At 42.4% G+C, this 27,708-nt stretch overlaps 1 protein-coding gene across 2 annotated transcripts; it reads left to right on the top strand.

The window, feature by feature from the left end:
• Nucleotides 1-27,708, top strand: KLF3 (KLF transcription factor 3). Of its 2 annotated transcripts, XM_054164065.1 has the most exons (7): nt 1-75; nt 4,181-4,219; nt 10,156-10,252; nt 17,654-18,149; nt 18,816-18,966; nt 24,035-24,195; nt 26,870-27,708. In XM_054164065.1, the coding sequence occupies exons 3-7, from the start codon at nt 10,196-10,198 to the stop codon at nt 27,049-27,051; spliced, it is 1,047 nt and encodes a 348-aa protein (XP_054020040.1). In that variant the 5' UTR covers nt 1-75; nt 4,181-4,219; nt 10,156-10,195; the 3' UTR covers nt 27,052-27,708. The 2 variants fall into 2 exon arrangements, with proteins under 2 accessions (XP_054020040.1, XP_009894862.1); XM_009896560.2 differs by lacking the exon at nt 1-75 and having other exon boundaries at nt 3,992-4,219.

Here is a 27,708-nt window from a genome sequence, read left to right as displayed (position 1 = left end):
CCCCGACACCTAACGCGACCCTCGGCACTGCGGGAGCTGACGGAGGCCCGGCGTTTTCCGCACCGCCAGCCGAGTGTAAGTGTACGGGCGGGGTAAGGGGGGTGGGGGGGGCGGGCGGGCTGTGCCGGCTGCGGGATGGAGGTGCCGGAGGAGGAAAGTTTCCAGGCGCTGCGAGCGGCGCGGAGCCCGGCGCGCAGGGGGTGGGACGCCGGCGGCTACGGGAGGAGGACAAGCCGCAGCCGCGCAGGGCGGCAGCGGGGACAAGATCTCTGTTGGGCTGTACCTGCGGGGAGTGGAGAGCAGGACTCGTCCCGGGGGTGTCGGGGGGCTGTGAAACTTTCTGCGTGTTCGCGGCCGCGGTGGGGTGGTGAGAGAGGGACGAAGGGTCTGCCGCTGTTCGCCGCGCCCGGTGGGGCGCGCGGCGCACCTGTGAGGCCACCGGCGCCGCTGGGGGCCGGGGCCGCCACCCCCGCGGCGCCCTCCCCCTCCGGCCGCGCTCCTTGTTGAAGGGGCCTGGGGCCTCCCGCCCGTCTGTCCCTGGCGGGAGGGCCTGTGACTGACTGACTGACTGACCGCCCGCCCTCCCGCCGAGCGGAGCCGCAGCCCCCGGCCTCCCGCCGGGCTGTGACAGGCTCGGCTTTGGTTATACCAAAGTGTCATAGGATCCCACACGGGGATATCGTTCCGGACGAAGCTGAGGTGAAAAGTACAGCGGGTTCCCTCGGTTCTGAGGGCGGTGAGGGAAACGCCCGGGCAGGAGGTCGCCCCTTGGTCGTGTCCCCACCAGTAGCACGAAGCTGATGGGCAGCGCCGTGTCCCCAGTTTAACTCTCCGTGAAGTCAAGGATGAGACCGGCTCTGGAAAACGAATCCCTCCTACTGTCATCAAACCTTAGCGCCACTTGGCCGTGATGTAGGCAAAGTTAAACCACTTAGAGCCTCGGACAGAAAGGCAGTTAAGTGTGGAGTTAGAAATAACCTTGGTAATTAGTTTCTTTTACTTTTTCGGGGGGGGGGTTGTATTTGTGTTTTTTTTAACACCAGTGTAGGAGTTACTTGCTTTGGACCTTTGTCAGGTGAGTACCTGGCACAGGTAGGGCAGCCTTGGAAAAGGAAGGTTTGGTGACAGGAGCCTGCACTGGGAGATCACAGCACCTATCTGGATATTGGGAGAAGGATCTATTTCAGAATAACTCAAGTGGTCATTTTAAGCCTTACATGGGGGGGGGAAGTACACATTAAACTCAGTTTGTGTTACTCCCCTGGTGATTCCAGTACTGTACCTGCACTGTCTGCTATGTTTTATTTGTTTCCTTGCCTTTGGAAGTTCAGGAAGTGTCACTGTTTGTGGAGCTGAACTCTGAAGGTTTTATTGTTGGGAAAAGGTGAATTTGGGTGGCTGAGAGGAAAGCTCTGAAGTCTTGACTTTATTTAAACTAACATCCATAAATGTTCAATACCTGTACTGAAAACAAAGGATCATACAGCTGCTCACTAGTGACTTTTCCAAATACTTTTAAGATAAGCTGTCTTGATGATCACATGAGGAGCTGCATCTTGTATGAGAGGAATTACATCTGGATTTGATAATACTGCCTGACCCAGAAGAGATTTATTTTAAACTAACTTCCTTCTTGTATTTTAAAAAATATACAAGGAACCTGAAGGCCTTCAGTGGCCTTTTCTATTTTTTCCCAACCAGGCAAATACTTTATTTCTTCCCCACCACCACTTTTTTTTTCTTTTTCTGCACACCAGGGTGGAAAACAAAGATGCTAAATGGTCTCTGGCTTCCTTGAGAAAAGGAGCAAAATCTCTAAGTAGCAGAGCTGCAAGGCATCCCCTAGGTTCTGTGAGGATTTGACCTAAGCAACACCTGTTTAGCTAAAAGCAAAAGTCTTCAGATAAATAATCATGAGTGAGCGAGATTAGTTGAAGGCTCAGAGATGATAGACGTGGAAGTTATACAACCACCAAATTACTTATATTTGCAGATACTGAGTGTGAAGACAGTAAGGAACTGATACTATCGGCATAAAATCTATACCCACACGTTGCTGTGCTACCTGGTTGTCACCTCATGAGTCGTTAAACTCCAGACAGGAAACCCCACAGCAATTATTAGTGCTCCTGTGGTACTCCTCCACATAATTTGCTGCAGCACATTCTCACGTTGGATAGTATTAGATGTCCCACCTGTGGCATATAAATAACTGATGCAGAGTATGTAAGAGACAGTATTTGAAGTCACAGCTTCAAAGGAAAATAATGTTGAAGTTTTTCTATTGCATGACATCTAGAGAAGATGTGCCTTTCCTCTGCCTCATGTTGTCAGCTTTATTCAGCTGGCTAGTTGGGTGTTTCAAAAATGAAAGTATTGTATCCATGGAAAATCAGGTCCTGAGATGAAGTCTTGGGTGCATGCAAAACGGAGAACACAGAATCACAGAAAGCTAGGGGTTGGAAGGCATCTATAGAGATCATTGAAGGCTGAGTGTGTGACAGCTCAGGAGAATGCTTTTGGGTGTACTGAGTGATGTTAGTTATCATCTGTTGAGTGGTACTGAAAAAAAGAGCAGTAGTGTCCAGGAGTAGCCCTTAACTTCACAAATCACTCCTGCAGTGGCCTGATTCCCTTAGCTCTGCCTACAAAGAAGGTTCTTACTGTCAGGCCGGGCGCTGGCTGTTTGATGTCACAAAGCTGTTGCTCTGTTTAGCTGCTGGCATTCTGTAAATACAGTAATAAACCAACTGGTCCTACGGAAGGTTTCAGCTAATCGTCATGACCTGTGGTGGCTAAAAATCTCCCGCTCCCTTCTGTTAAGGGAGCCTGTTTGTAAATAGGGCAAGTCCTCTGCATAAGGACAGTGTTTTTATTCACACCCAATGAACAAACACCTCCACCCACTGTTGTTGTTTTAAAAGACTCCAGCTGCTCATGAATATAGGGTCAGGGAGGGCCGCCTAAATGTTTCTCTGTGCTTTCTCCCCAGCGCAGCCAGCAGAGCTGTTTCCTGTTCTTTGTTTCAAGGCTGGGGTTTGCGTCACACATTCCAAGTGGCATATGTGGTGCTCTTTCCTGTTTCAGGCTGTTTTCTGGCAGATCGGTAGCCTCATCCAGGCCCCTTGTCACTGCCCCTCAACTCCCAATCCCCACCCAATGAGTTATCATGTCTCTACACACTCGTATTGCTTAAGATGCCTGCGTTATGTCATAACGAGGTCTCCAAGTTAACCTTTAACGCACAGCCTCCACTCCAGTGTAGTTCTGGGGTTGGAGTGCTTTTCTCCCTTCTCTGAAAACTCACACTCCAGAAAGCTGTAAGCCAATTTTTTGCTTTCATTTGCTCATCAGCCCATCTGGAATAACTGTGAAAGTCACAGAGTTAAACTGGTGTAAAAACAGCGTGAGAAGTGAAGTAAGAGGCTTTTGGCTTCTGTCCTTACCCAACCTGTGTGGCCCACCATTACGAACTTTTAAACGTCCAAATCTCAAAAGGAATAGAAATTTTCTCCTTATACAAACTAGAAGATTCACTGTCTTCCAGATGTAATATGGAAAACAAGGTACTGCTGGCACACTTTTTGTTGGAATAAATATGGCTGTCCCACATTGCACATTTTCAAAGGCATAAAAATAATATTTTTTTTTTACTCCCTGTTTTTGTGTTTGTCTTCTCCCTCACCCTGTTCCGGGCAGACATAGAGAAACATTGAGAGGAAATTCAGAAAAAGAACATAAATCTTTCTGTTGCTTTGCATCTGACAGAAGAAGAGTTCTAAAGGACCCAAGCCAAAGCGCATTGAAACTACGAGAAAGACTTGCGTTAACTTCAGTGGGCTTTGAATCAGGCCTTGGATGAAAATACAAGATGGAGTGTTGATTCTTCTTTGTCAGTTATGGGCCACAATATGCATGGTTTCTGTACACACTGAAATCCTGCCACCCTGTCATTTTACTCCTTTTTTTGTTTCATTCATTTTTAAAGTAATATTTCAGTTCCTGCTGTTGCTCTTTTGGATGCTGAAAGTTAGCTGTTTGTGATCATTGCAGGTATCACTAAAGAAGTATCCAACATACATGCTTTAAACTTCCTCTTTCAGGACTTAATTGTATGTGAAAAATAATCTTCATTGAATTATGTGCACATCCTCACATCAACTTGTTTTTGTCTGTTCAGAAATCCAGAAAACAAGAAGCATTTGGCCACGCAGTCTTGGTAAGTTGTTGGTTGATTATTTTCATTAGTAACTCTCAGTTGTATTTATTTGGTTGTTTTTGTGTTGGTTCTGGAATAGCATGGATGAGTTTATCCATTAGAACCCAATTAATTATCCTAATAGTGGTCTTGTTAATTTGCGCAGGATTTCAAACACATTTGCTCTTTTTTTCCCATGCCAGAGGAAGTGTTGCATTTAACTGCATTTAATATTGGAAACTGGTGTATAATAAATGCAGTAAATTTTGTGGTTTACACCTTTTTTTGTAGCCAGAAGATTAAAATTATAATAGTTCTGTAAACCAACTTTTAAATATTAATTAACACTGCTAACAGGAGGTCTTTTAGAGTTCCTTTATGCTGTCAGCATTGAAGCTTTCTGTTTTCATTGCTTCCAATCCTGAATATGAAGTTTGGCAGAGCTAGTTTTAAGAGAGATTTAACCCTTCCCTGTTAAGGATTCACTTGGTGCTGAGGCATCCTTTGAGGGTTTTGTAGCTGTACTTGGTATCTCCCAGGGGAAGAAAGTGTAAGTGTAGATCAGAGAAATGGAAAGATAAAGATCTAATAGGTTTTTAATAGTAAACTAAGTCAGAAAAAAACCCAAACACATGGTCTGCCTATCATGCAGTCAGTGTGTGCTACCAATAAACTGATATATGAAGGCTTGACAGACTTTACACTTTTAAAGAGTCTAAGCTGCTTTAATCACTTGTCTCATTTGTACCCACTGCACTATTCAGCTTCTCTCCCTGTTGTTTGTTTTTTATTTTTCAACACTTCCATAGGTACACAGGAGTTCACTGATGTTTGCCCTGTATTCAAATCCTCATTCAAATAAATCATTCAGGCCATTATTCATAAGGGGACACTTCCTTTCTTTATGATTAGATTTTTTTTGTTGTTCTTCCGCATACTATAAAAAATGTTAAATCTGTTTTCTTAAGTGTCATGAAATAGCAGAATTTTTTGTCATTCTTCCCTCATAGTAAAAATAGAGGATGTATATTTCTCCATTTAAGTGGTCTTCAGAATTAGCTTCCTATGAAAAATTTTTTCAAAAGCAACAAAAACCAACCCCAAGTTCAGTTTGGAAGGGAATTACTATCACAACCATTCCACATACTTCACTTGTTTTCAAAAGGCTGATCTTTTATCCTTACTAGACAGTTTCTCCTTCTAAGAAGTAGCTTGAGACAGGAAACCAGTCTGCTCTGATAAGGGAGAATATTGTCTGATGGAAGTACCTCAGGAGCTTTTCTTTCTCCCTTAGGTTCAGTAAATGTAGAACTGAAGGTTGAGCAAGGTTTACATGGACTCCACTTTTCCCTTGCAGAGAAAACAATTTTATAATGAGTAAAAATTGAACTTTTTTTCCCACAATTTTTACTTCCAAGAAAGCCATTTCCAGCCACGTGGTATCAAAGAGCCTGCAACAGTATTATCATATAATATATGATAATGGAAATACTAATTAGTCACCTAAACACCTGATTAATAATTATGTCAAAGCATTTCTATGCCAAAAAAAAAGTGATGTAAGCAAAGGTAGGATGCACGAGTCGCACAAAACCCCTCAGATTTTTTCATTTGGCTTGCAGTTCTGAAAGGATCAAAGTAAGTTTTTTAAGTCAATAAAAAACAAAAATGGTCTGAAATATTAAAGAGCAGAATTCTATACAAATATTCTTTTACTTCATGCCCATTGAAGAAAATTTTGGTCCAGTTACCCTTTCTTTTTCAACAGTTATTACCATTTCCCAGTGGAAATCCAGTGAATAAACAAACGCAGAAGGCTGCCAATCAGTGAAACTTGTGTGTGTGTATTGGTTCCTCATGATTTTTCCCCTGCTTTGTTCTTCATGGGCTGACTGGTCTGGTCCCTTCCCTTCCCCCAGCACAGTGTCTGAGCCTTTGCTCCTTACCCTGCTCATGCTTGCTCTGACTGAGGCTGACTGCTGTGCTGAGCTGGAGAGTTTCTTTGCCTGCTGCTATTTTGGGGCCCAGTGCAGTTGAGCTCTTGCTTACTTCCCATTAAAGTTAATGGAAGTTTAGAAACAGTTTTTTGCTGACTCAGGCCTTGATGAGCAGCTGGTGCAGTAAGCGCAAACACAGCCCTGGAAAACTTGTACCTTTTCCAGGCAATCCTGGTCTCAGAAACTGTTTGTTCTCTGTCAAAATGGCTTTCAAGGTTTCACTTGAAGAAAACTTCTCACCTAAGTTCAGAAAACTTCCCTACCATTTAGATTTCATCAGTGATAGTCTTCTCATACTACTGCTTCTCTTTAGTATCAGGGGAAGTTTGACTCGAGGCTCACAGAACTAACAGTTTCAGGGCAACAGCCAAAGTCCCAAAGGGCTTGGACTGAAGAGCTTTGGCCACATGACTTTTGTTGGCTGCCTGATACCAACACTGCTGCAAGAGCTGCAGCCTCTTTGCAGAGTGCACTGATGCAGTGCTAATTTAGCAGATATCATTACATTATTCTGTAATTACACCAACAATAACAATCATACCTTGAAGCTTCTAGACAAAGCCTCACTGTACCACAGGGCAGCAGCATTCCTTGCTTCCCCCAGGCAAAAAGATTGAGAAAGCAAAGCCTATGCATGCTTCCATGCACAGTGAAGAGAGGCCCCTGCCTGCAAGAAGCTCATTTCATGCAGGGTAAATACTCTCTGTAAGTCCTTATTGTCAGAATATGTGTTAAGTACCTTTAAGTTTTCATTTAATTAGGTCTTTGAAACAGCAAGCCATACCTGTCAAGAAGTAATATTGAGAAGTCTTCAATCCTGACAAAGTGGTGAGCCCTACCAATGATGAGCCTCTGTTCTGGAAGGGATAATTTACTGCATATTGGACCATAAGGGCAGAGTTTGTGGTTTTTCTGGCTTGCTGTCTGTATTGGATTTCACATAGGAAAATACTGAGGGACTTTGCCTGGACTTTACCTTGCACCTGTCCTTATTTGCATACAAAACCCAATTGCTTCATTTGTCTTTCAGAAGTACAGGGTGTGAGCAAAATCTTATCAAAAGCCATGTCCTGTTTGGACAAGTAGGACTGACTTGGCAGAGATCCACAGGGTGGAGTGAACGGGAGGAGGCAAGAAAGTAAAACTGGGTGGCTTGTTAGCAGAAAAAGAGAGGGAGAGGGGTTAAAAAAAAAAAAGAGGGTGGAATGTTTGCCTACCGGATTGTAGTTAATTATTTAGTTTCAGATTACATGCATTCTAAATTCTTTTAACCCACATGAAAAAGACCCCTTTAATGCAAAATAGTTTATCTAATCACATGAAAGACAAAGGCCCTGATTTTTTTTAATGCACTTAATATGACTATATTGTTGTCTCCTCACTGTTGGTTTTTTTTTCCAGAGTGCTTCAGGAATGAGAGACCATATTTTAATTTTCCAGACATTAGTTGTATTTACTAAACAATTTGTGAGCTTTCAGACAAGCACATTATGAAATCTATGTGTCAAGTAGAACCCAACTGTTATTTCATTCCTCTGTAATAGAAACAGATAAGACTGTTTACCTTCCCTGTTGCCCCCTTCTCAGATGTTTAGGAGAGGGAGTGGGATTTTCTTGAGTTAGTAGGCATGATTTTACAAATAGACAAAGAAATCTACAGACTTCTTAGTAGAATCAGCATGCTTCATTTGTGTGTGTGAGTGTGCATGCACATAGTTGCTTGTGAATGTGGTCCAAGCAATCAGTTTGGAGCATTATTTTTAAATACAAGGAGAATGGTTTTGTGTTTTGTCCCTCTGATCTGGACTGACAGGACCCAGTGTGATCTACTCTTTTTTTCTTTCTGGAAAATTGTTTTCCAGTCACTATCAAATGGGGAAAGGAAACCTACTACTGCTTAAGAAAAGTGGTGTGATAAAGAAGGGCTCCATTTCTGTGCTATGATGCAGCAATAAAATTAACGTTTCCCTCTGCTGTTCTTAGATGATTGCACCTGAGAAGGAGGGAGAATTACTTGTTGCTTTTATCAGTGCAGTACACTTTCTGTTGTCTGTGTCAGTCTGATTCCTACGTAGACATTTAAGAGCCCTCTCAGGAAACACTCAGACCACATGGGAAATGTGTATCAAGTGTCTTTCATGCACTGTCTTGGCATAAAAGGTGCAAAAGAGTAACAAGCTGAGGAATCATAGAATTGTTTAGGTTGGAAAAGGCCTCTATGATCATTGAGTCCAACCATCCAACTGTCCAAATACAATTTTAAAACAACAAAGATGACAAAAAGAATAGCTTGGGAGTATGACTGCTTGCTTAGAAAAAATTCTTTTTCTTCTTCCTCTATCTGTCCCTTGCCTCTCCCCTCTCCTCCCTCCTTTCTTCCCTCCCTCCCTCCTTCTGTCTCACTACTCCCATGTCACTGCCCCTTCCTTCCTTGCTTCCTTCCTTCTTTGTTTCGTTTCCTTGTTTCCCTCCTCCTTTCCTTCCATTCCTTCCTTGTTTCCTTGTTCCCTTCCTTCCTATTTGATTTTTTCCTAGGCCTTTGACTTTTATAAGTAGAATTTTGAAGACACATCCTTTTCCTTTTGGTACTTGCTGGTTTCCATTATTGAAAGTGTACACCGTTGTGAGGTATTCTCATAAGTCTTTAAACTTTATTCATGAACCTGAATGATGGCCTTGAAACCACTGGTGGTGTCTTCCTTTGGAAGCCCTTAACAAATTTTCATCTATAAACACATGTAATAGTTAATTGCAAGCTTGTTTAGTGGTGTAAGGTTATTAGAATTGTTCTAATTTGAGCAGGTACATCTTGAAATTTTCTTTTCGGTTTTTGGAGAAATTTCTGGCCACAAATAGAAATCTGGTGTGGAGCCTTGACCCTTCTTCAGCAGGATGATGTATTCTGGCTGGATTTGCTTCTTTCCAGTGCCATCTACTGGGCGAAATTGAATTGGTGGCTTTTTTTTTTCTTTTTTTTTTTTTTTTTTTTCCCCCCTCAGTCGAGGTTACACCACTTCCAGGCAGGGCTGTGAACTGTGCAGTGTTTGGTCAGAACTTGCTCCTTACACGATCATCCGTATAATGTATACCTCTAGGGATTTATAAACACTTGCCAACATCTAAATTTCACTGAGAACAACTTCCCTTTGCTTCTTTTGGTTTTCACTCTGTACCCTTAGGGCTTGGCCCAGAAAAGGTATCTCTTTCCAAGCTGACCATGGCAAATACCTACTATGATAGTGAAGTTATGACATGCTTTGTGCTAAATGCCTTTTATTTCAGTCAGTTTGGGATAAGCTAGAATTGGGCAGGTCAGGGTGAACACACTGTAGAAAAAAAAAACAGTGGAAGCTACATGGAATACAGCCAGGTGTTTTTAAGTTTGTACAGTGTGCACAAATTGTTGAATTTTCAGTGTATCTATTATTTCAGGGAAATAACTGATGTGGTTTTTTTATGGTTAAGTCATTGCAGCACATTGAATGTACCTCTTCAGATCAGTCCTGGATTTTAAATTGTTTTGCATTCATTGCAGTGTCACTGAATATAAAAGTTACCACTTACCTATCAACACTCTTAGAATACCCTCTCCTTAATCAGATCGCCTGTACAAACAAGATTGTTCTGAAGTTGTAATTCTGATGAGAAATGCCTAGTTGGAACTGTGATGTGTTTACACACTGACAACTAATGAAAGTGAACATTTCTGCAGTCTTGGTATGCTGACAGGCATGCTAAAAATTCATTAAAGTGAGCAGATTAGCCTTTGTTTCAATAGCAGTTGGGAAAGACTAAACTTAAAATGACTGCAATATTTAAATGAAGTCACATATTTTTAAAGGTATGTTAGAGATGGATAAATGTTCACATTCAACTGACAAAATACTAAGTTCTCTGCAATTCAGAAAGTTGAATGGGGTATTTCCTGCAGCTTTCTAACATTTTGTCTTTATCCTGCAGGCCAGGAAATCAGGGACGTCAGAACAGGTGGATAAAGAAGATGCTAATGTTTGACCCAGTCCCTATCAAGCAAGAAGCCATGGACCCTGTTTCAGTGGTAAGACTTTGAAAATAGGTTAATTATCCTTTGTGATGACTCTGTAGTTTTTACATCTTTGCATTCATACCAAGGTTTCTTTGAGCCAGGAAAGGCCATGAAGCTAAATTTTACTCCCAGGGCAATTAAATTCTAGGAAAGCTTTTTTCTTTCTATACAAATTTACTGTTCCTAAATGACCTACCCCACTACCTCTGCTGGTGCTTCCACCAAGAGAGCCACCCAAGTACTCCTCAGTTACTACAGTGCAAATATGATCTCTCTAGCTTATGCTGCTGGTGGAAGTGGGTTGAAATGGAGTTGCCAGACTTCACAGTGGAGTGAAAGGAGCCTCTGGTTTCAGTGTTACACCTTCAAACTGAATGAACAACTTTTTGCTGTCCCCTTTTCTGTTTCTCTCCTGGTCTTGACAACGTGGACATAGGGCTAAGTCTGCCCTCTAAACAGCAGAAAAAATTATCCTGGAAAAAAAAAAATCAGAGGCTTATTTTGCAGGATAAACCACATCCATTCCCTTACCATGTGCACCAGGGCAGTGGAGGAGAAATGGGGGGCGGGGGGAAGGGAAAGGGGAGACTTTCAGTTAGGTGGATTTTCTGCCAACTTGGTGTATAGGGTCACCTCAGAGCAAAGTCTGATAAGAAAGAGCAGCAGAAACTTGTAGCTAGGAAAAATTGGAATGATAATGATCTAGGCTACCAGTGAAATAACAGCCTTAGGAAGCAGTTTATGTATAATATATACTTCACCTATGCAACTGCAGGGTGCTGCTGGAAGGGGAGGTTGAGGCTCTTCTGGTGTCTCCTTTGTATGACATGAAGCAATTGTGTGGCCACAGAATGATTTAGGCCAGCTGACTGAATGGTCAGAACTGCTAGCTCACCAAAAATATACTTGTTCTTTTGATCAGATCAGGAAGCTAATCTGACTCACTTTATGCATCTTCAGAGCAAGAAGAGGGAGGAGGAGGAGGACAAAGGAATAGGACCTCCCCTTTCACCAGTAGCCTGCAATAAAACAAGATTAAGTGTAACATGAAACCACACCCCTAGAAAAGCTGATCAGTTAAAAGGCTGCATAAATTCAAGTGCCTTAAACTCAAGACACTGAACTTCCCAGTGAAAACTTTGCTTCCTGCTTTATTTAAAATATAGGATAATTGTCAGCAATTTCAGTGCACCTGTCAGCAGTCTGATTCCTTCAGTGCTATTACCACTTTCCGGGGGTTCAGTTAATATGCATTTTAAAATTACAGTTTGACTTTCACAGGATTTATGTACTTGAGAGCAATGAGAGAAAAATAACTGTCACTGAGAGTGTGAATTTGACAAATGACAATATTTGGGTCAAGAAAGAATATTGGCATTGGCCAGTGTCCTTTCAATCATAGCTATTGCTTAACCTTGTTAAGATTAGAGGTGATTATCTGCAGTTGTCCAAGGGTATCAATGGTAGCAATCAAAGGCAGAAAGTGGGCTACTTTTGCAGTAAAAGTGTCATTAGCTGAGTAACAGGAAATTGCTCTGGGGACACTCTGAGCTGTCTTCATCACCCAAAGAAGGTTCTGCAAGGGCTTGGGATGATGTGCAAGAGACACAAGATCCTGCCCTGGAGAGCTGTATGCTTGTGCAAGATGGACAGGATAGGTCCCTCAACAGGCAGAGCAAGAGAGGAATGAGCAGTCTTCCCAGACTGGCAGATGAAGGAAAAACTGCAATGGGAAGAACAAGGGAGCATTTCTAAGCCAAGTGCATTTCAAGAGTGTAGTTCCACATGTTGGTTATTAGATACCATGTGCTTCATGCAGAGGTGTGGTACCTGAAATGTGTTAGACCTTTGGTGTCATCTTGGGTGTTCTTACAACTAACTCAGCGTCATCACTCTGACAGCTGTTAGAGACTATTCAGAGCATCTGACCAAATGCTCTTCCTGTTTTCCTTTTTGTTACTGCATAATGCAAAAATAAAACCCCCAGACCAAAACAAAAGCAGGAAAGGAAAATAAAATGCAGAGGAGAGGACATTTTTATGAGTGAGGTTTCCCTCGTGGAGATCTGTCTGCTTTCCCTTGAGCTGAGGTATCACAGTACATTAGAGGTTGGAAGAGACCTCCAGAGATTGAGTCCAACGCCCCTGCCAAAGCAGGATCACTTAGGGTAGTCCGCACAGGAATGCATCCAGGTGGGTTTTAAAGGCTTCCAGAGAAGGAGACTCCACAACCTCTCTCAGCAGCCTGTTCCAGTGCTCTGTCACCCTCACTGTAGTTTCTCCTCATGTTGAGGTCAAATCTTCTATGTTCAAGCTTGTACTTGTTGTTTCTTGTCTTAGTGCGCACCACTGAAAAGAGCTTGGCCCCTCCACATGACACCCACCTCTCAGATATTTATACACATTGATGAGATCCCCTCTCGGTCTTCTCTTCTGTGTGTGTGTTTCAGTGTGAGGTTGGAGAACGGCCAGAGAAAGGCCTTGAAGGTGATCAGAGGGGCTGGAGCACATGTGCTGTAAAGACAGGCTGAGAGAGTTGGGGTTGTTCAGTCTGGAGAAGAGAAGGCTCCAAGGAGACCTTCAGGCAGCCTTCCAGTATTTGAAGGGGGCTGCTACAGGAGAGCTGGAGAGGGACTTCTGACAAAGGCGTGAAGTGACATGACAAGGGATAATGGCTTCAAACTGCAAGAAGCTTGATTTAGATGAGACATGAGGAAGAAAGGCTTCCGCATGAAGGTGGTGAGGCATTGGAGCTGGTTGCCCAGAGAAGTTGTGGAGGCTCCAGGCCTTAGAGTGTTGAAAGTTAGGTTGGATGGGGCCTTGAGCAAGCTGGCATAGTAGGTGGTGTCCCTACCCGTGGCAGAGTGGTTGGAACTAGATGCTCTTTAAATTGAGTTACAACCCAAACTGTGATTCAGCTTCTGCACACACAGAGGCTGTATCTCCAAGCCTTCAAGGTCCTGCCTTTTCTTGTGACTTCTTTGGAGGCCTGCTGCTGCAGCTCAGCAGCAGAAACTCCTCTGGAGACACCTCTAAAGGGAGGAATCATGGTGTGGAGATAGCCCAGGAAAGGATAGCAGCAGTTGAGTTTGTTAGTTTTCTTGACTTTCTCCTGAGGAAGTGTAAGGAAAGAGAAACCATTCATGTGATGCTTTGGGGGTGCTAAGCCCAGCATTCAGTTCTCTGCAGGCTGAAGAATAACTCAGAACAGTTTGTGTGGTAATTTCCATTCTGATGGTATTATTAGAAGCCAAACTCATTGTAACCCTTAGGAATTACTCCTTACTTTACCTGAATATTCACTGTCCGAAGCTGTCAAGTCTGTCTTGAAAAAATCTTACTGGTTGGGGTGGGAGAAGGAAACAAAGTTTTGACACCAGTGGATTTCAGGGGGTGTGGCTGAAAGGATTACCTACACTTCTCAGATGACTTAAGCTCGCACCCACAGCATTTCATCACTCAACAGCTCATGCTATTTACTGAATTGAATTATTGAACACATTTTAGTTCTTAATGAACAAGTGACAGAATCATCTGAATCATCCTAAATATTTGCTGCTAGGACTTTTCAAACATACAGACAAATGCCAGTTATTGCTAAAATTGCTTTTTTTATGCATTACCATCTTTCATTGAAGTATTTTGTTGCTGTCCTTCCACCAGTTCTCAGGCTGCTGGTTTCACCAGCTTGTCAAGACAGCTGTGTGCTACATGAGGGGTTGAAGAACTGGTATACTGGAATACAAATGTCATGTGGTGGGAATGCTTTTTCATGGATTAGCTACTACTTGGATTAATTCCTATTCATCTTCTTACATGATGCTGATTTGACAGATGGTTCTTCACCTGTTCTGTTTTCCCAAGAGGCTGGCTGAATTTCACATTCATAAGTTCATATAGTTTATAAAAGATGGGGTGAATTGCTTCAAAATCGGTTTGTATGTACAACAAGTTTCACTGAGGCAGTTTAACAGAAGTAGGCAAGTTCTATCAGATATATGCTTGATAATGTCCCCTGGTGGAAGCAGCACTTTCTGGGTGCTTGTGGCATACTTGGCCAGTCTTTAGTCCTGTTGCATTGTCAAGAGGAAAAAATGGGGTGATTCACCTTTTGAATTTACTACTTTAATTGTATGAGCCACAGGAATATGGCTTAAAAACATCAGAAGTTCCTTTGATGTATTTTCCAGTTTGTGATTTCAGTGCTCTTGGTTTTATGATGGACAGACAGCAAGGAAAGGTAAATTAATTGGTTTCCCAGGCCCAAATTGGGAAAATGATGATATCAAATATAAAAAAGAGCCATAGGGATTTTGTAGAGGGTTTTATGTTGAAATACAATCCTGTATCTTTATAGTAATTTGCTGTATCACACCATTTTGCACAGGGATGGCTATGAAAGCAGAATGTAGAGAGAAGGGGGAATTCATTGTGTTTTCATCAATCCAAGTCAGACCAAACTCCTTCATACCCTATTAATTATCACAGTGGAAATATTTTAGGCAAACAGAACAATGATACTTGGTTTTCCATTTCTAGGGCATAACTTCTAGGTCAGGTGAGAAGAGATTGCTTTTGTAGGCTGTGAAGTACACTGCTGCTTTCAGGTTGGACAGGGCTCTGAGCAAGCTGATCTAGTTGTAGATGTCCCTACTTACTGCAGGAGGATTGGATTAGATGACATTTAAGGGTCCCTTCCAACCTATACCATTCTATGACTCTGTCATTCCTGCAGTTGGTGGCTTTCAGGAAACCAAAGAGAGTAGTTGGTCTTCTGTTTGTTTGCTATTGTTAATGCTCCCCATTTACAGGGAGAAACTGGGAAATCCTCCCTATTCTCTGATCCTGTATTCCCTAAGGGGCTCTGTCTGCTTCCCTGATGAAGAAAGGAGGAAGTGGTATACCAAACTGGAAAGCAGTGCTTCATACCAACCTAATACAGTTGCTGTGTCCCAGGAAGCTAGCAACTGAAACTTGCTGTGCTAAAAGACACAGGAAGTTTAACTGCAGAAACAGGAGATAGATCTCCATGTGACTTACTCTAAACAAACAGGGATTCAACTATACTTCACTGATAGTGCAGCAAAGCTGTTTTCTACCCCAACACTGTCTGATCGGTAGCGCATATTTTCCTTACCATTGTTCTAGCATCCTAATCAACTTTTTCACCCTTTTCTTTGCAACACAGATAATTTGTCACGCTGTATTTTTCTAGGAGGACTTTTATCTGCAGTTCAGGTAGAAACATAGTGATTAAAATTGCAGAGAGAGGAAAAGTTTAGAAAAATAATTCAACTTCCCCAAACTGCCAGAAAAAAAATAGCTGGTGTTAAATCTGTGCCAGCTTAATTACAGCAATGGAAACCTTCTATGCAAAATAATGTAAGGCATATGGAGTGAAATACCAAGTGCTTAAAATAATCACTTCTTAAAAACATCAATATTTTCTTTCTCTCTAAATTTATTTTACTTCTCTAGTTTAGAGTTCTGTGTACAGTATGGTAGTAGCTTGGTATTTTTTCCATGCACACACCTGGTGTAATTCGAAGAGTTGAAATAGAGCTACTGTATATGTAGAAAGGTTACAACTTGGAGATGCTTTGTTGTTTAATCATACAAGCATTTTGATGGGAAAAGGCCTTTAAGGTCATCAAGTCCAACCATTATCTAACTCTGCCAAATCTGGTGCTAAACTGTGTCACTCAGCACCACATCTCTGCATCTTTTTAACAGCTCCAGGGATGCCACCTCCCTGGAGAGCCTGTTCCAGTCTTTGATAACCCTTCCAGTGAAGTTTATTCAAATAACTTGCTGAACAGAAGAAGCATTCCTTAAGATTTAAATTGCATAGACCTTCTCCTTTCTAGTATTCTTGCAGTGGAAGAAGTGTTCACAGGTAGGAACCTTATGATCATCCCTGACAAACCTGCACACTCTAAATGTGGTTTGTAATGGTAGACCATTCACACTTTGTTGAAGCTGAGTAGACCTTTTTACTGTAAATCAGTAATGGCAACTTTATACAGAAGTACTTACTACAGAGTGCCCATAACTTGATCACATTTAGTAGATACTAAATACTTTTAAATATTAAACTACTAATATTCAGTCACCTTTATCACTGTAGTGCTAATAATTCTGTCACTTGGCTCAGCAGTGGTGGCAATGTATAGAAGTTGTTTTTAGCCAGCCCAGCTTGCAATAATGACATGTTAATAGAATTCTGAGGAACCACTTAACATCAAAGATGAACCTTTTTTTTTTTTTAATTGAATTTGTAAGGGTAGTCATAAAGAGGATAAATACTATTTCAGAGGGTTTACTGTACTATTTACTGTTTGAAGATTAATCACCATTGTATATGTTACTTTATTGAGTATTTGATAGAACAGGTGACTCGGCTTCGTTGTTTTATCACAGTGCTATGAATGCAGCAGGAAAACTGAGTATTTCCTAAGCTCACTGTTTCAAAGAGTAACTGAGAAGAAGGAAAATACACGTGTCATTTTGCTAAAAATACTGCTAGTTAACATTGACACTGAAATTAACTAGCAGTCCCTCACAAGGAAGACAGGTACAAAAGCAGGAAGAACTACTGCTAGAAGTTTAATCTCTAGAAAAAAAAATAATAATTGAAATGTCATGGAAAAGTTTTAGACTTCTAATCTGTTTCACTTTCTTCTGTTTTGCCTGTTATTTTAAATCCCACTCATCAAAATATTTTTGGTGTCAAAGAATTGAGCTTTTTTAAAATGTAGTGTGAAACTGCTTGGCCTCAGTGTGAAGCTTTACTTACGTAGAATCCAGAGGCAGCAATTTATTTTAAAAACTTTACAGCATCTAAAGAGTAAAGACCTAAAAATGTTTAGAATTTACCTTTTTACACTCTTGAGTTTCTCACCCATTGCTTATAGAGTTCAGCTGTTTCTTAGTGCTCGTAGGGTTCAGATACCTAATTCTGTGCTTTCGTGACAATTGGTTTCCAATTGCTTAAGCAGTTGGATAGAACCTACTGCAATTCTCAGTCCAGTTTAACTCCCCTCTTGCTTGACTTTGTGATCTTCAGTATATAGTTAAATGCTGGGCATAGCACCGTGAATCTCCCAGGTCACTTACTTAATGTGCTCCATAGTGCATGGAGAGCAGGTTTTAAGGGAAATAAAGAGTTGAATAAGCCTGGAGGATTTGTCTTCATCATCTGTTTTACATTGCTTCTGAAACATTTGGGGAATCAGTCCTGCAACAACTTAAAATGTGTGAAATAGTAATCTTTATTTACTTCACTTTTATTTAGCAAGTACGTTAAAGTGTTTTCTTGGAACTTGGTTGTTAGCTGCTTTTCTTTTTCAGCAGTAGTTGCGTCTGTGCTGATTTATGATTTTATTTCTTTCATTTTCCTTTCCCCTCCTGACAGTCATACCCGTCCAATTACATGGACCAGATGAAACCGAACAAGTACAGCGTCATCTATTCTACACCGAGCATGTTGCACAACAAATTCTATTCAAACCCCGAGGGACTATCAAATGGAATCCAGATGGAGCCAGTTGACCTTACAGTGAACAAACGCAGCTCACCATCTTCAACTGGAAGTTCTCCTTCACCCCTAAAATTCCAGACTGTGCACAGGAGAACTTCACCTGGACTGACTCTGTCCTCACCTAGCTCACCTCTCAGTAAATTCACACCCTCCCCTCCAGGAGTACAGCCTATTTCTATGCCAATAACAATCCCACCTGTAATGGCTGCTGCTCTTTCACGCCATGGACTGAGAAGCCCTGGAATACTCCCAGTTATACAGCCTGTTGTGGTCCAGCCAGTTCCTTTTATGTATGCTCCCCATCTTCAGCAGCCCATCATGGTGTCCACAGTCCTTGCAGATGAGATGGAGACTCCAAGTAGCGTGCCAGGTTGGTGTTGTAAGAGTTCCTTTTACTTTCTTTTCATCCTGGGGAAAATAACTATATCCAAGCAGTTTTTTTTGGCTGGTTTTCACATTTTAGAAAAAAGCAACTTAATTCCTGTTTTTCTAAAGCATGCAGGCATAGGATCTACTGTGTAAATATTGTACTAACTTTACCAAGGTCATGACAATCTAAGTATTCATTTGGACAAAGACAGGCAAATTCTGCTGAGGTATTTTAAGAGGTCAGATACCTCACCTGAATATCAAATAAGGCAGTTGACCCAGAGAAGAAAGTTTCTCCTGTCCATAAGGACCAGTTTATGACAGTATAATCTCTGCAAGTTCACAGATTCACAGATTGCATCATGTTGGAAGGGACCACCAAAGGTCATTTTGTACAGCCCCCCATATTCTATTCCAATTTATACTTGAATAAAGCTTTTATATCTACGGAGATTAGGACTGATAAAAAAGCTGGACTGGTGAAAATGAATAGAATCGTATCATCAGGAGAGAGACTAAAACTGGAATGTTTTGTATTCTAGCACAAAATATAGAGCTAGGGGATTTATTTTGCTTTAACTATATATCTTTAGGTGAATTTTTTTATTTCCATAATGCTCCATAATTTTTATGTGTTGCCTTCCTTCTCCTACCTTCCCCCATACAGTGCCTGTCATTGAATCTTATGAGAAGTCTACACTGAAGAAAACAATCAAAGTAGAGCCAGGAAGTGAACCATCGAAGACTGACTTCTATCCTGAACAACTGTCACCTCCAATGATGACCTCATTGTCTCCCCAGCAAGTAATGGTGCAGGAGTAAGTAGCTAACAGTAGTCCCAAGATCAGCAGAAGAATCAAAAGCAGTTCATTGCAGCAGTTAGGAGTTCTGAGGAGTAGAAGCATTGTTGTGCTTTAGAATATGGGATAAAATACAGAAAAACATCCATCCCCCCCTGCTGACATTGTGAAATGTGATTTCTACTCTTCCCCCGCCTCTTTAGTAATGCAGGAGTTGCAACCACATAGATCTGCATTTATATAATGCATTGCTAAAGTAATGCTGGTGCAAATCCTCCAATTTACTGGAAGTAAGACTCCCAAGAAGCCAGTGATGCCTCTGTATGTAAAGCCAGCAGCAAGCAAACTGTAAAGAAACTTCATACTGATCTCTCCATTTGTATTAGCTAAACACCTTTCCTTGGGACTTTCTTTGCTTTTAGAAAATTTTGGTTCCTCGGTGGAAAGAACCCCCTGAGGCCTAGCAGTTCTTTTTATATCCAGTGAAATTCCATGTTTACCTGAGGCCATTGTTCCTTGGGTGGGTCTTTTTTTGGCAGCTCAAATAGTTCCTGAAGGTTTCTCTCCTCCCAGGCATTTGTTTCCAGCCTGGTACCAACTCATTGTGCTGGTAGAACTGTTACTGAGGCCACTGTATGAACTGGAGCACAGATCTAATTGGGTTTCAAATAGTCCTGTTTGCAGAAGGCAGAACAAGGGCTGGAAAGAAATGAGGTCTGGGGCAGAAACTTTTTAATGTGAAATATTAATAATTTCTCAGGAAGTACCTGAGGAGCCATGGATACTCTCCCATTTCCCTTCTTCCTGGGAAAAATTCTGTCAGGTTATCAAAATCATGGCATGGCCTGGATCCTGGTTCATCCTTCAGCAAGCAGTGCTGAAGTACATGACCTCAGAATCCATTCTGCCCTTGCTTCTTGCTCACCATCACCCTCACAGCAGTTGTACCCAGACCTCACCTCCTAGAGTGAGGAAAAAGGGCTCAAAGCTAGAGTCCCAAACCCAGTGTATGAGTGCAGGGTGATTGAGAAAGAGCAAGAAGGCATCAGATGGGCTTTCTGCTGCTTTTCCTTCAGAAGGCAGCCCCTTCCTCCTGCTCATGACCCTTTCTAGATTAGAAAGCACACCGTGGCTCCAGGGCTAACTAGATTTTGCACAGCCTTCTTGTGGGAACCCCTCCTAATTTTTGAGTCTCTAAGCAGCTTAGATGCATCTTCTAGACTGCAGGCTCTTTACAGGTAATTAGTAGCTTTCATAAACTTTCATAAAATAACCTGCTGTGGCTTATTACAATAAATATACAATAAAATAGTAAACCCCTGTGTTTACTAGGTGGTTACTTACCTTCCATAAAGGACCTGCCACACAAAGGCATCAGGTCTGTATGTACTTGGGCTTAACTTCTGCCAGGTCAGGACTGTCAGATAGTTCAGTTTACATTTGTTCTTTGTTAGGCTTCTTCAACAAGAGCAAACCAGTCAGTGCTGTTCCTGGCTGATACCACACCCTTCCTCTAGGGCTGACACTTCTGCAGCCTTGACACCTGCATTAGTGATTTACATCAATTATTTCCCAGTGAGTCCAGTTTCCACAGGAAACCCATCCGCTGAGCAGAGAAAACAAAATTTGGTGTAAACTGTAGGTAGCATTGTTGCAAGAAAACATCTGAAGAACCAGTTTCCAAAGCATCTCCTCTGCTTGCCCACATTGCCCATCTTATGGAGAGCCTCTGATGTTTCAGATTTTTTTCCTAGCTGTCCTGTAGAGCTGCAGCTCTTGCTCCTTCCTAAAGCCAGCCCTTCCAAGTTCACATTCTGCTGTGTTTATTTGCAGCAAAAAGTTTGTAAATGGTAGGGGTTTATCTTTTTTAGTCTTTAAAAACTACATAGACAAATCACACACATTACAAGATGACAGACTTTTAACTTTTATAAAATTCCCTGTTGTCTCACAGTTTTCTTAGTCGCTCTCTCTCTGCAGTATGAGCTCTAGTTGGGCAGTAGGTTTTACTCGTTTTTCATCAGTTGCAAATGCCCAGAGTGCACTGTTAAGACACTTAAGTTTAAGGCAGATAGGATACCTTCAGTCTCACTTTTAACTGACTGATTCTGCTTTAGTATTAGGTTTTTGGCATGGGCATCCATAGAATCACAGAATGGTTTGGGTTGGAAGGAACCTTAAAGATCTAGTTCCATCTAGTTCCAACACCCCTGCCATGGGCAGGGACACCTCTTACTGGACCAGCTTGCTCAAGGCCCCATCCAACCTGGCTTGGAACACTTGTAGGATTTGAGCCTCCAAAAAGTTCTCAGGGCAACTTGTTCCAGTGTCTGACCACCCCTCATGGGGAAGAATTTGTTTTTAATATACAAAGGAAATGTCTGTATTTATATATCTAAATAAGTGTATGTAAGTATGTGTAGATAGAGATGTGTGTGTCATTATTGTAGAGATCGTCTAGTAGGTCTAATAATTGAGGTAACTATGCAGTTACTTCTAAGATCAAACTTGAGGTAATAATCTCTGCCCAAGTGTAAGAAGCCTCATTAAAGCTGTATTTTCTTGCCAGTGCAAGTATCAAACTCTTCACTCATACTGCTAGTGTGCTAAAGAAGGAGAAAAAGCTGTTGAAATTGTGACATGATTTTTTTTGGAAGATACTCATCTGTCGAAGAGTGATGCTTAAATTTTTTCTGTCAGTTCATATCTGGCTGTGTAAAAGGGACTGAAAGAACTAGGGCTGGGCTTCTGTTATTGACACTTACTTAGTACTTACCTCTGATTTTTGACACCACCTTAACCATTTTCTGAAACTGACACACCCTATCTGATCAGTGATAACATTCTATAGCCTTGCCAGACTCCTGGCCTCTAAAGGAAAAATGAGACAAATTCTCAGTGCAGTTTTTGCACACTCTTAGAGTGAAAACCATTGCAAACCCTATACAGACACTGTCCTTTGTTTCCATTTTTCCAGATGTTCTTAGAACCATAGAACCATTTTGGTTGGAAAAGATGTCTAAGATCATAAAGTCCAACCATTGACTCTGTCAAGTCTGGAGCTAAACCATGTCCCTCAGCAACACATCTCTGTAGTTTCTAAACATCTCCAAGGATAGGGGTTCAACTGCCTCCCTGGGCAGCCTGTTCCAGTGTTTGAGAAGCCTTTCAGTCAAGAAGTTTCTTCTAAAATCCAGCCTAACCTCCCTTGGGGCAAGTTGAGGCCATTTCCCCTTGTCCTATCACTCATTCACTAGGGAGACCAACACCCACCTGGGTCCACCCTTCTTTCAGGCAGTTAGAGAGTAATAAGGTGCCCCCTCAGCCCCCTTTTCTCCAGACTAAACCACCCCAGTTCCCTTAGCTGCTCCTTATCAGCCTGTTCCCCAGACCCTTCACCAGCTTGGTTGCCCCTCCCTGGACCAGCTCCAGCACCTCAATGTCTTTCTTGCGAAGGCCTCCATGTTACCATATCCAGGATGAGCCACCACACATAGGGATTTAAACCAAATTTGCTTGCTGCCTTAAGCCAGAGCTTCTACAAAAAGATTAATATGCAAGAGCTTTAAAACTGCTGTAGAGAAGCCTTTCTTTGGGAGCTAAAAGCCTGCCTTTCTTATTAAGGGTGTATGCAACTGTGTCCTAACACCACACCTGGGGCTTTCTGCCTTTGCAATATTTTTAGGTAGGTTTGATAGGCATTTGAAGAATATATCGCTCAACAGCCACAGAAACACCCAAGGGAGAGAATTTAGCTCCCAGTTTCAAGATTGTAACTCTAATGAAAGAATTAATAACATAATTAAACTTCACCCACATCAGTAATTCCCATCCTACTGCTGTGGAGAGAGTAGAAAATTCACTTGTTAAACCGTGCACAAGATTTTCTGTCTTCAGCACATGCCCTCTGCTTTGCTTAGAGAATTAGGTATTGAGTGTTTCTGAAAATGAGGCCCCAAAGGAATGTGGTTTAAGTAACTAATACAACCTAGGGTTACAAAATGTAATTCCATCCATAAAAAATGTGCAATAAAGCAGCTGAAAAAAGACGGGAGCTTTGAAAAGCTTATTTCTGCCATGTGGAGGAGCTGCTTTTGTGACAAGGAATGCTAATATCTGTACATTATATAGTAGGTTTTGGTTAAAAGCTAGAAAATACATTAAAAGCACTGGTGCAGATCTGCTAACGAGGTGAAAAATGCAACTTTGTGAGGTTGGGAGATGTCTGGTGCCACTCACCTTTCTGACAAACTCACTTTCTTTACTAACATTGCCATGGATGAAAGAACTGACGTGGTTCCCAGTGCTGCAGTGGTGTTCATACCTAAACATCCACAGCCAGTGACACCTTTTAAGAAGCTCGATGTGTTTTCACATGCAGAAGTGTTTATGTATGTTACAGCAGCGCATGTGTAGTTAGTACATGTCTTACCTGCTGTGTACCTGTGGGCTTCAAAAGCTAGAAATGATGTTTATGAAGGTGGAGGGACAACTTCAGACATCCTGTGGGTGTGCCACGCAGGCTGAACTCTACTTTTAGGAATTGACGTCAGTGGTATAGGGAGGCCGCACCCTCCTGCCAGCACCAAACAGGAAATTCTTAATTACTCTCTGAAGGAGTGGCTGGAACAATAAAGATTTGAGTTCTGCTTTGAAACCCTAAAGACATAACTTCTTTAATAATAAGGAATAGCTGTTTCCAATTACAAGGGAATTAATTACCTTTGAAGGAAGGAGAAAAGTTCTGACCGAATACAAGAGTGAACTGAAAGTTTGAGAAATCTGTCTTTGACTGAAAAACAGGAATTTGGAAGGGTTTTTCCCTGTGTGAGTTTAAAAAAAAAAGGCTAGGGAGTAGTAAAAATGGCTACATCATGTCACAAAGTGAGTAAACACTAAAAAAATATAACTGCTAGAATACACAGAATTTGCTAAACCCTCTTGAATTTTTCGACATGCATGTAATGTTGTTCTTCCTGCCAAGAGACAGAGTGGTAGTGAATAAAGAGCTCTGTCATGAATCATGTTAGCTGAGGTTTGCTCTGCAAAATGTTTTTCGTTTTTAACATTCAATCTCACTTTGCAGGAATCACCCCTCAGTTATAGTTCAGCCAGGAAAGAGACCTTTACCTGTGGAATCTCCAGACACGCAAAGAAAACGCAGGATACATCGATGTGATTATGAAGGCTGCAACAAAGTCTACACTAAAAGCTCCCATCTGAAAGCCCACAGAAGAACCCACACAGGTTTGAGCATTGCTATGCTTTTCTGTCATCAGGTCTACGGTAAAAGACATTGAGGTGCTGGAGTGGGTCCAGAGAAGGGCAACGAAGTTGATGAAGGGTCCGGAGTAAAGGGCTGGTGAGGAACAGCTGAGGGAACTGGGGTTGTTCAGCCTGGAGAAAACGAGGCTGAGGGGAGACCTCGTTGCTCTTTACAGCTCCCTGAAAGGAGGCTGGAGCCAGGTTGGGTGTTCATCTCTTCTCCCTAGTAGCAAGTGACAGGATGAGAGGAAATTGCCTCAACCTGCACCAGGGGAGGTTTAGGTTGGATATTAAAAGAAACTTCCTGACTAAAAGGGTTCTCAAACACTGGAACAGGCTCCACAGGGAGGTGGTTGAATCCCTATGCTTGGAGGTGTTTAAAAACTGCAGAGATATGGTGCTGAGGGACCAGCCATGGTAGAGTTAGATGCTGGTTGGGCTTGATGATCTTGGAGGTTTTTCCAACCAAAATGATACTGTGATTCTATGGAAACTGCAGCACAGGCTTTCAGTTTGTGCTGACAGCCAGGTGACCACAGGTGTAAATAACAAAACTACAGAAGTTAGATCTGGCATTGTTCTGGATGTAATTACAGGCTGAGCAAAAGACAGATGCAGTAAGAAGAACCCGTAAGAGACAGTTAAGCCAGAGCAGGATCATGGTGTACCCTGGTGTGCTTTACATTCACTGGCTCTTTGCTCATTTTTTGTCCAGTTGCTTACCAGTTACTCATTCTGCACACCCTGTAAACACCAAATCAGTTCAAATTGCCCTACCTCACCTCTGACATCACTGCTGAATTTGAGACTTTCATGGGAGTAGCCCACTTGTAGAAGTCTGGACTGTGTGTCAGTTATGAAGCCCTCTGCTTCACGTGGAGCTGCTAACCACTGGTGCTCTTTTTGGAGTGCTTCAGTGAACGTAGCCCCATCTCTGCTGTCTGCAGAATCATTCCTCTTGGCATGCTAAATGAATGTGGCACACTTGTAGTTAAAATGATCCCAGTTTGTGTCTGTCTTACATCAAGCCAAGCCCTGTAGCTGTTGGGAAGCCCAGCAATGTTCAGGAGTAGCGGAGAATCACAGATTAGAAAGAAGTGACTAAGAGTGATTGTAAATGCACAGTATCACAGAATGGCAGGGTTTGGAAAGGACCTCTGGAGATTATTTAGTCCAATCCCACCACCACCAGAGCAGGTTCACCTAGAGCAGGTTGCACAGGACAGCTACTTGTGACATTAGTGCTAATTATCTGTACTACAATAACTGGTAAGAGGCCATAGCAAGATTTCTGCCTCTGTGCTGAATGATAGTACCAGTCCTTGCCCCCAGCTAATTGAGAATTATGAGGTCCTGGTTTTGGAAATACTTGGAACAAATGCTCAAACCTTCACCTTGGCATTTAACAAGTCCAAGTGCCAGGTGCTGCACTTCAGCCACAGCAACCCCATGCAGAGCTACAGGCTGGGGTCAGAGTGGCTGGAGAGCTCCCAAACAGAGAGGGACCTGGGGGTACTGATTGACAGCCACCTAAACATGAGCCAGCAGTGTGCCCAGGTGGCCAAGAGGGCCAATGGCATCCTGGCCTGCATTAGGAATAGTGTGGCCAGCAGGAGCAGGGAGGTCATTGTGCCCCTGTACTCTGCATTGGTTAGGCCACACCTTGAGTACTGTGTCCAGTTCTGGGCCCCTCAGTTTAAGAAGGACATCGAGACACTTGAACGTGTCCAGAGAAGGGCAACAAGGCTGGGGAGAGGCCTTGAGCACAAGCCTTGTGAGGAGAGGCTGAGGGAGCTGGGGTTGTTTAGCCTGGAGAAGAGGAGGCTCAGGGGTGACCTCATTGCCCTCTACAACTACCTGAAGGGTGGTTGTAGCCAGGAAGGGGTTGGTCTCTTTTCCCAGGCAACCAGCACCAGAACAAGGGGACACAGTCTCAAGCTGCGCCAGGGGAGGTTTAGACTTGAGGAGAAAGTTCTTCACTGAGCGAGTCGTTCGTCATTGGAATGGGCTGTCCAGGGAGGTGGTGGAGTCACCGTCCCTGGAGGTGTTCAAGAGGGGATTGGACGTGGCACTTGGTGCCATGGTCTAGTCATGAGGTCTGTGGTGACAGGTTGGATTCGATGATCTTCGAGGTCTCTTCCAACCTTAGTTATGCTGTGATACTGTGATACTTCTGAGCTTGATGAGGAAAAACAAGTGTTAATATGGCAGAAGGAGAAACAGAGACAACAAAGAAATAAGTTGTGGCAGAAAACATTTTTTCGACCAGTCAACTTCAACTACACAACTTCTAGCACAGCAGTCATTAGCCCAGTGCTGCTTAGAGCCTTTTTGAGTAAGCATTGAAGTGCCGGCTGAAATTTGGCAAGGCAAGATCTGTCAAATATTTAACTGTTGCCTTTGTGTCTTAAGTCTCTTAAATCCTGGGCGTGCCAGAGGAAGCTTAGATTGGATTTTAAGGAACATATATTTACTGACAGGGTGGTGAGGCTTTGGAAAAGGCTGCCCAGGGAGGTGGTGGAGTCACTGTCCCTGGCAGTATGTAGATGCGGCGCTTGAGGATATAGTTTAGCGGTCATGGTATTTGGGTTACAGTTGGACACAATAGCCTTCTCCAGCCTTAATGATTCTACAATTCTGTGTTTTCTTTCTCCAGGTGAGAAACCCTACAAATGCACTTGGGAGGGCTGCACGTGGAAGTTTGCTCGTTCCGATGAACTGACGCGGCATTTCCGCAAGCACACAGGGATCAAACCCTTCCAGTGCCCAGACTGTGACCGCAGCTTTTCACGTTCTGACCACCTCGCTCTGCACAGAAAGCGCCACATGCTCGTCTGAACGTCCTTCTCTCCCAGCCTCCTGTCACCACACTTTGTTTGGTTGTTGTCTTTTTTTTTTTTTACACACACACTTTAATTTGGATTCAGCTGGTCTGAATCTCTGAGTTTTTACCATTAAAGGCTTACATATGGTCAGTAACATATTATCTAACCCTTCTATGTCCTTGCCACGGGTCAGACCTAAAGAATGTGAACACTTTTATTATTTTTTTGGGTTTGTTTTTTTTTTTTCCCTCTGGGGGATGCTAAGCAAACCCCTTTCTGCAGACAGTATCTTTAATGTATTCCATTGTGAATAAGGGAATTTGTAAACTAACAGCTTTTGTTGGTTTCTTCATATAATCAACCCAACGTATATTGATAAAGTAGTAAATGTTATTGAATATCCAAAATGCTAGTCCTTGCCAGAGACTTTTATTTATGTGCCCTCTGAGGGGTACACTCTCCTTTTATGCTCAACAATGCAATGAATGGACTCTTCCAACCGTGTTGATTTCTGCAATATGGTTAATGCAACAGTTTAGAAAGGCACCTGGTTTGGAAATCCCCTCTGCCCAAGCAGGGAATAACACTGTAGAAATAAATCGAAGCAATACAACGACTTTACAGAAAGATTTGAGTCATAGTATCATTTACCCCTCTCCAGAAAAATGGG

Source organism: Dryobates pubescens, chromosome 1 (genome assembly GCF_014839835.1).
Source record: "Dryobates pubescens isolate bDryPub1 chromosome 1, bDryPub1.pri, whole genome shotgun sequence".
Classification (NCBI taxonomy): Eukaryota; Metazoa; Chordata; class Aves; order Piciformes; family Picidae; genus Dryobates; species Dryobates pubescens.
The sequence above is the reverse complement of the archived record's forward strand: the minus strand, read 5'-3'. Positions and strand labels throughout refer to the sequence as shown.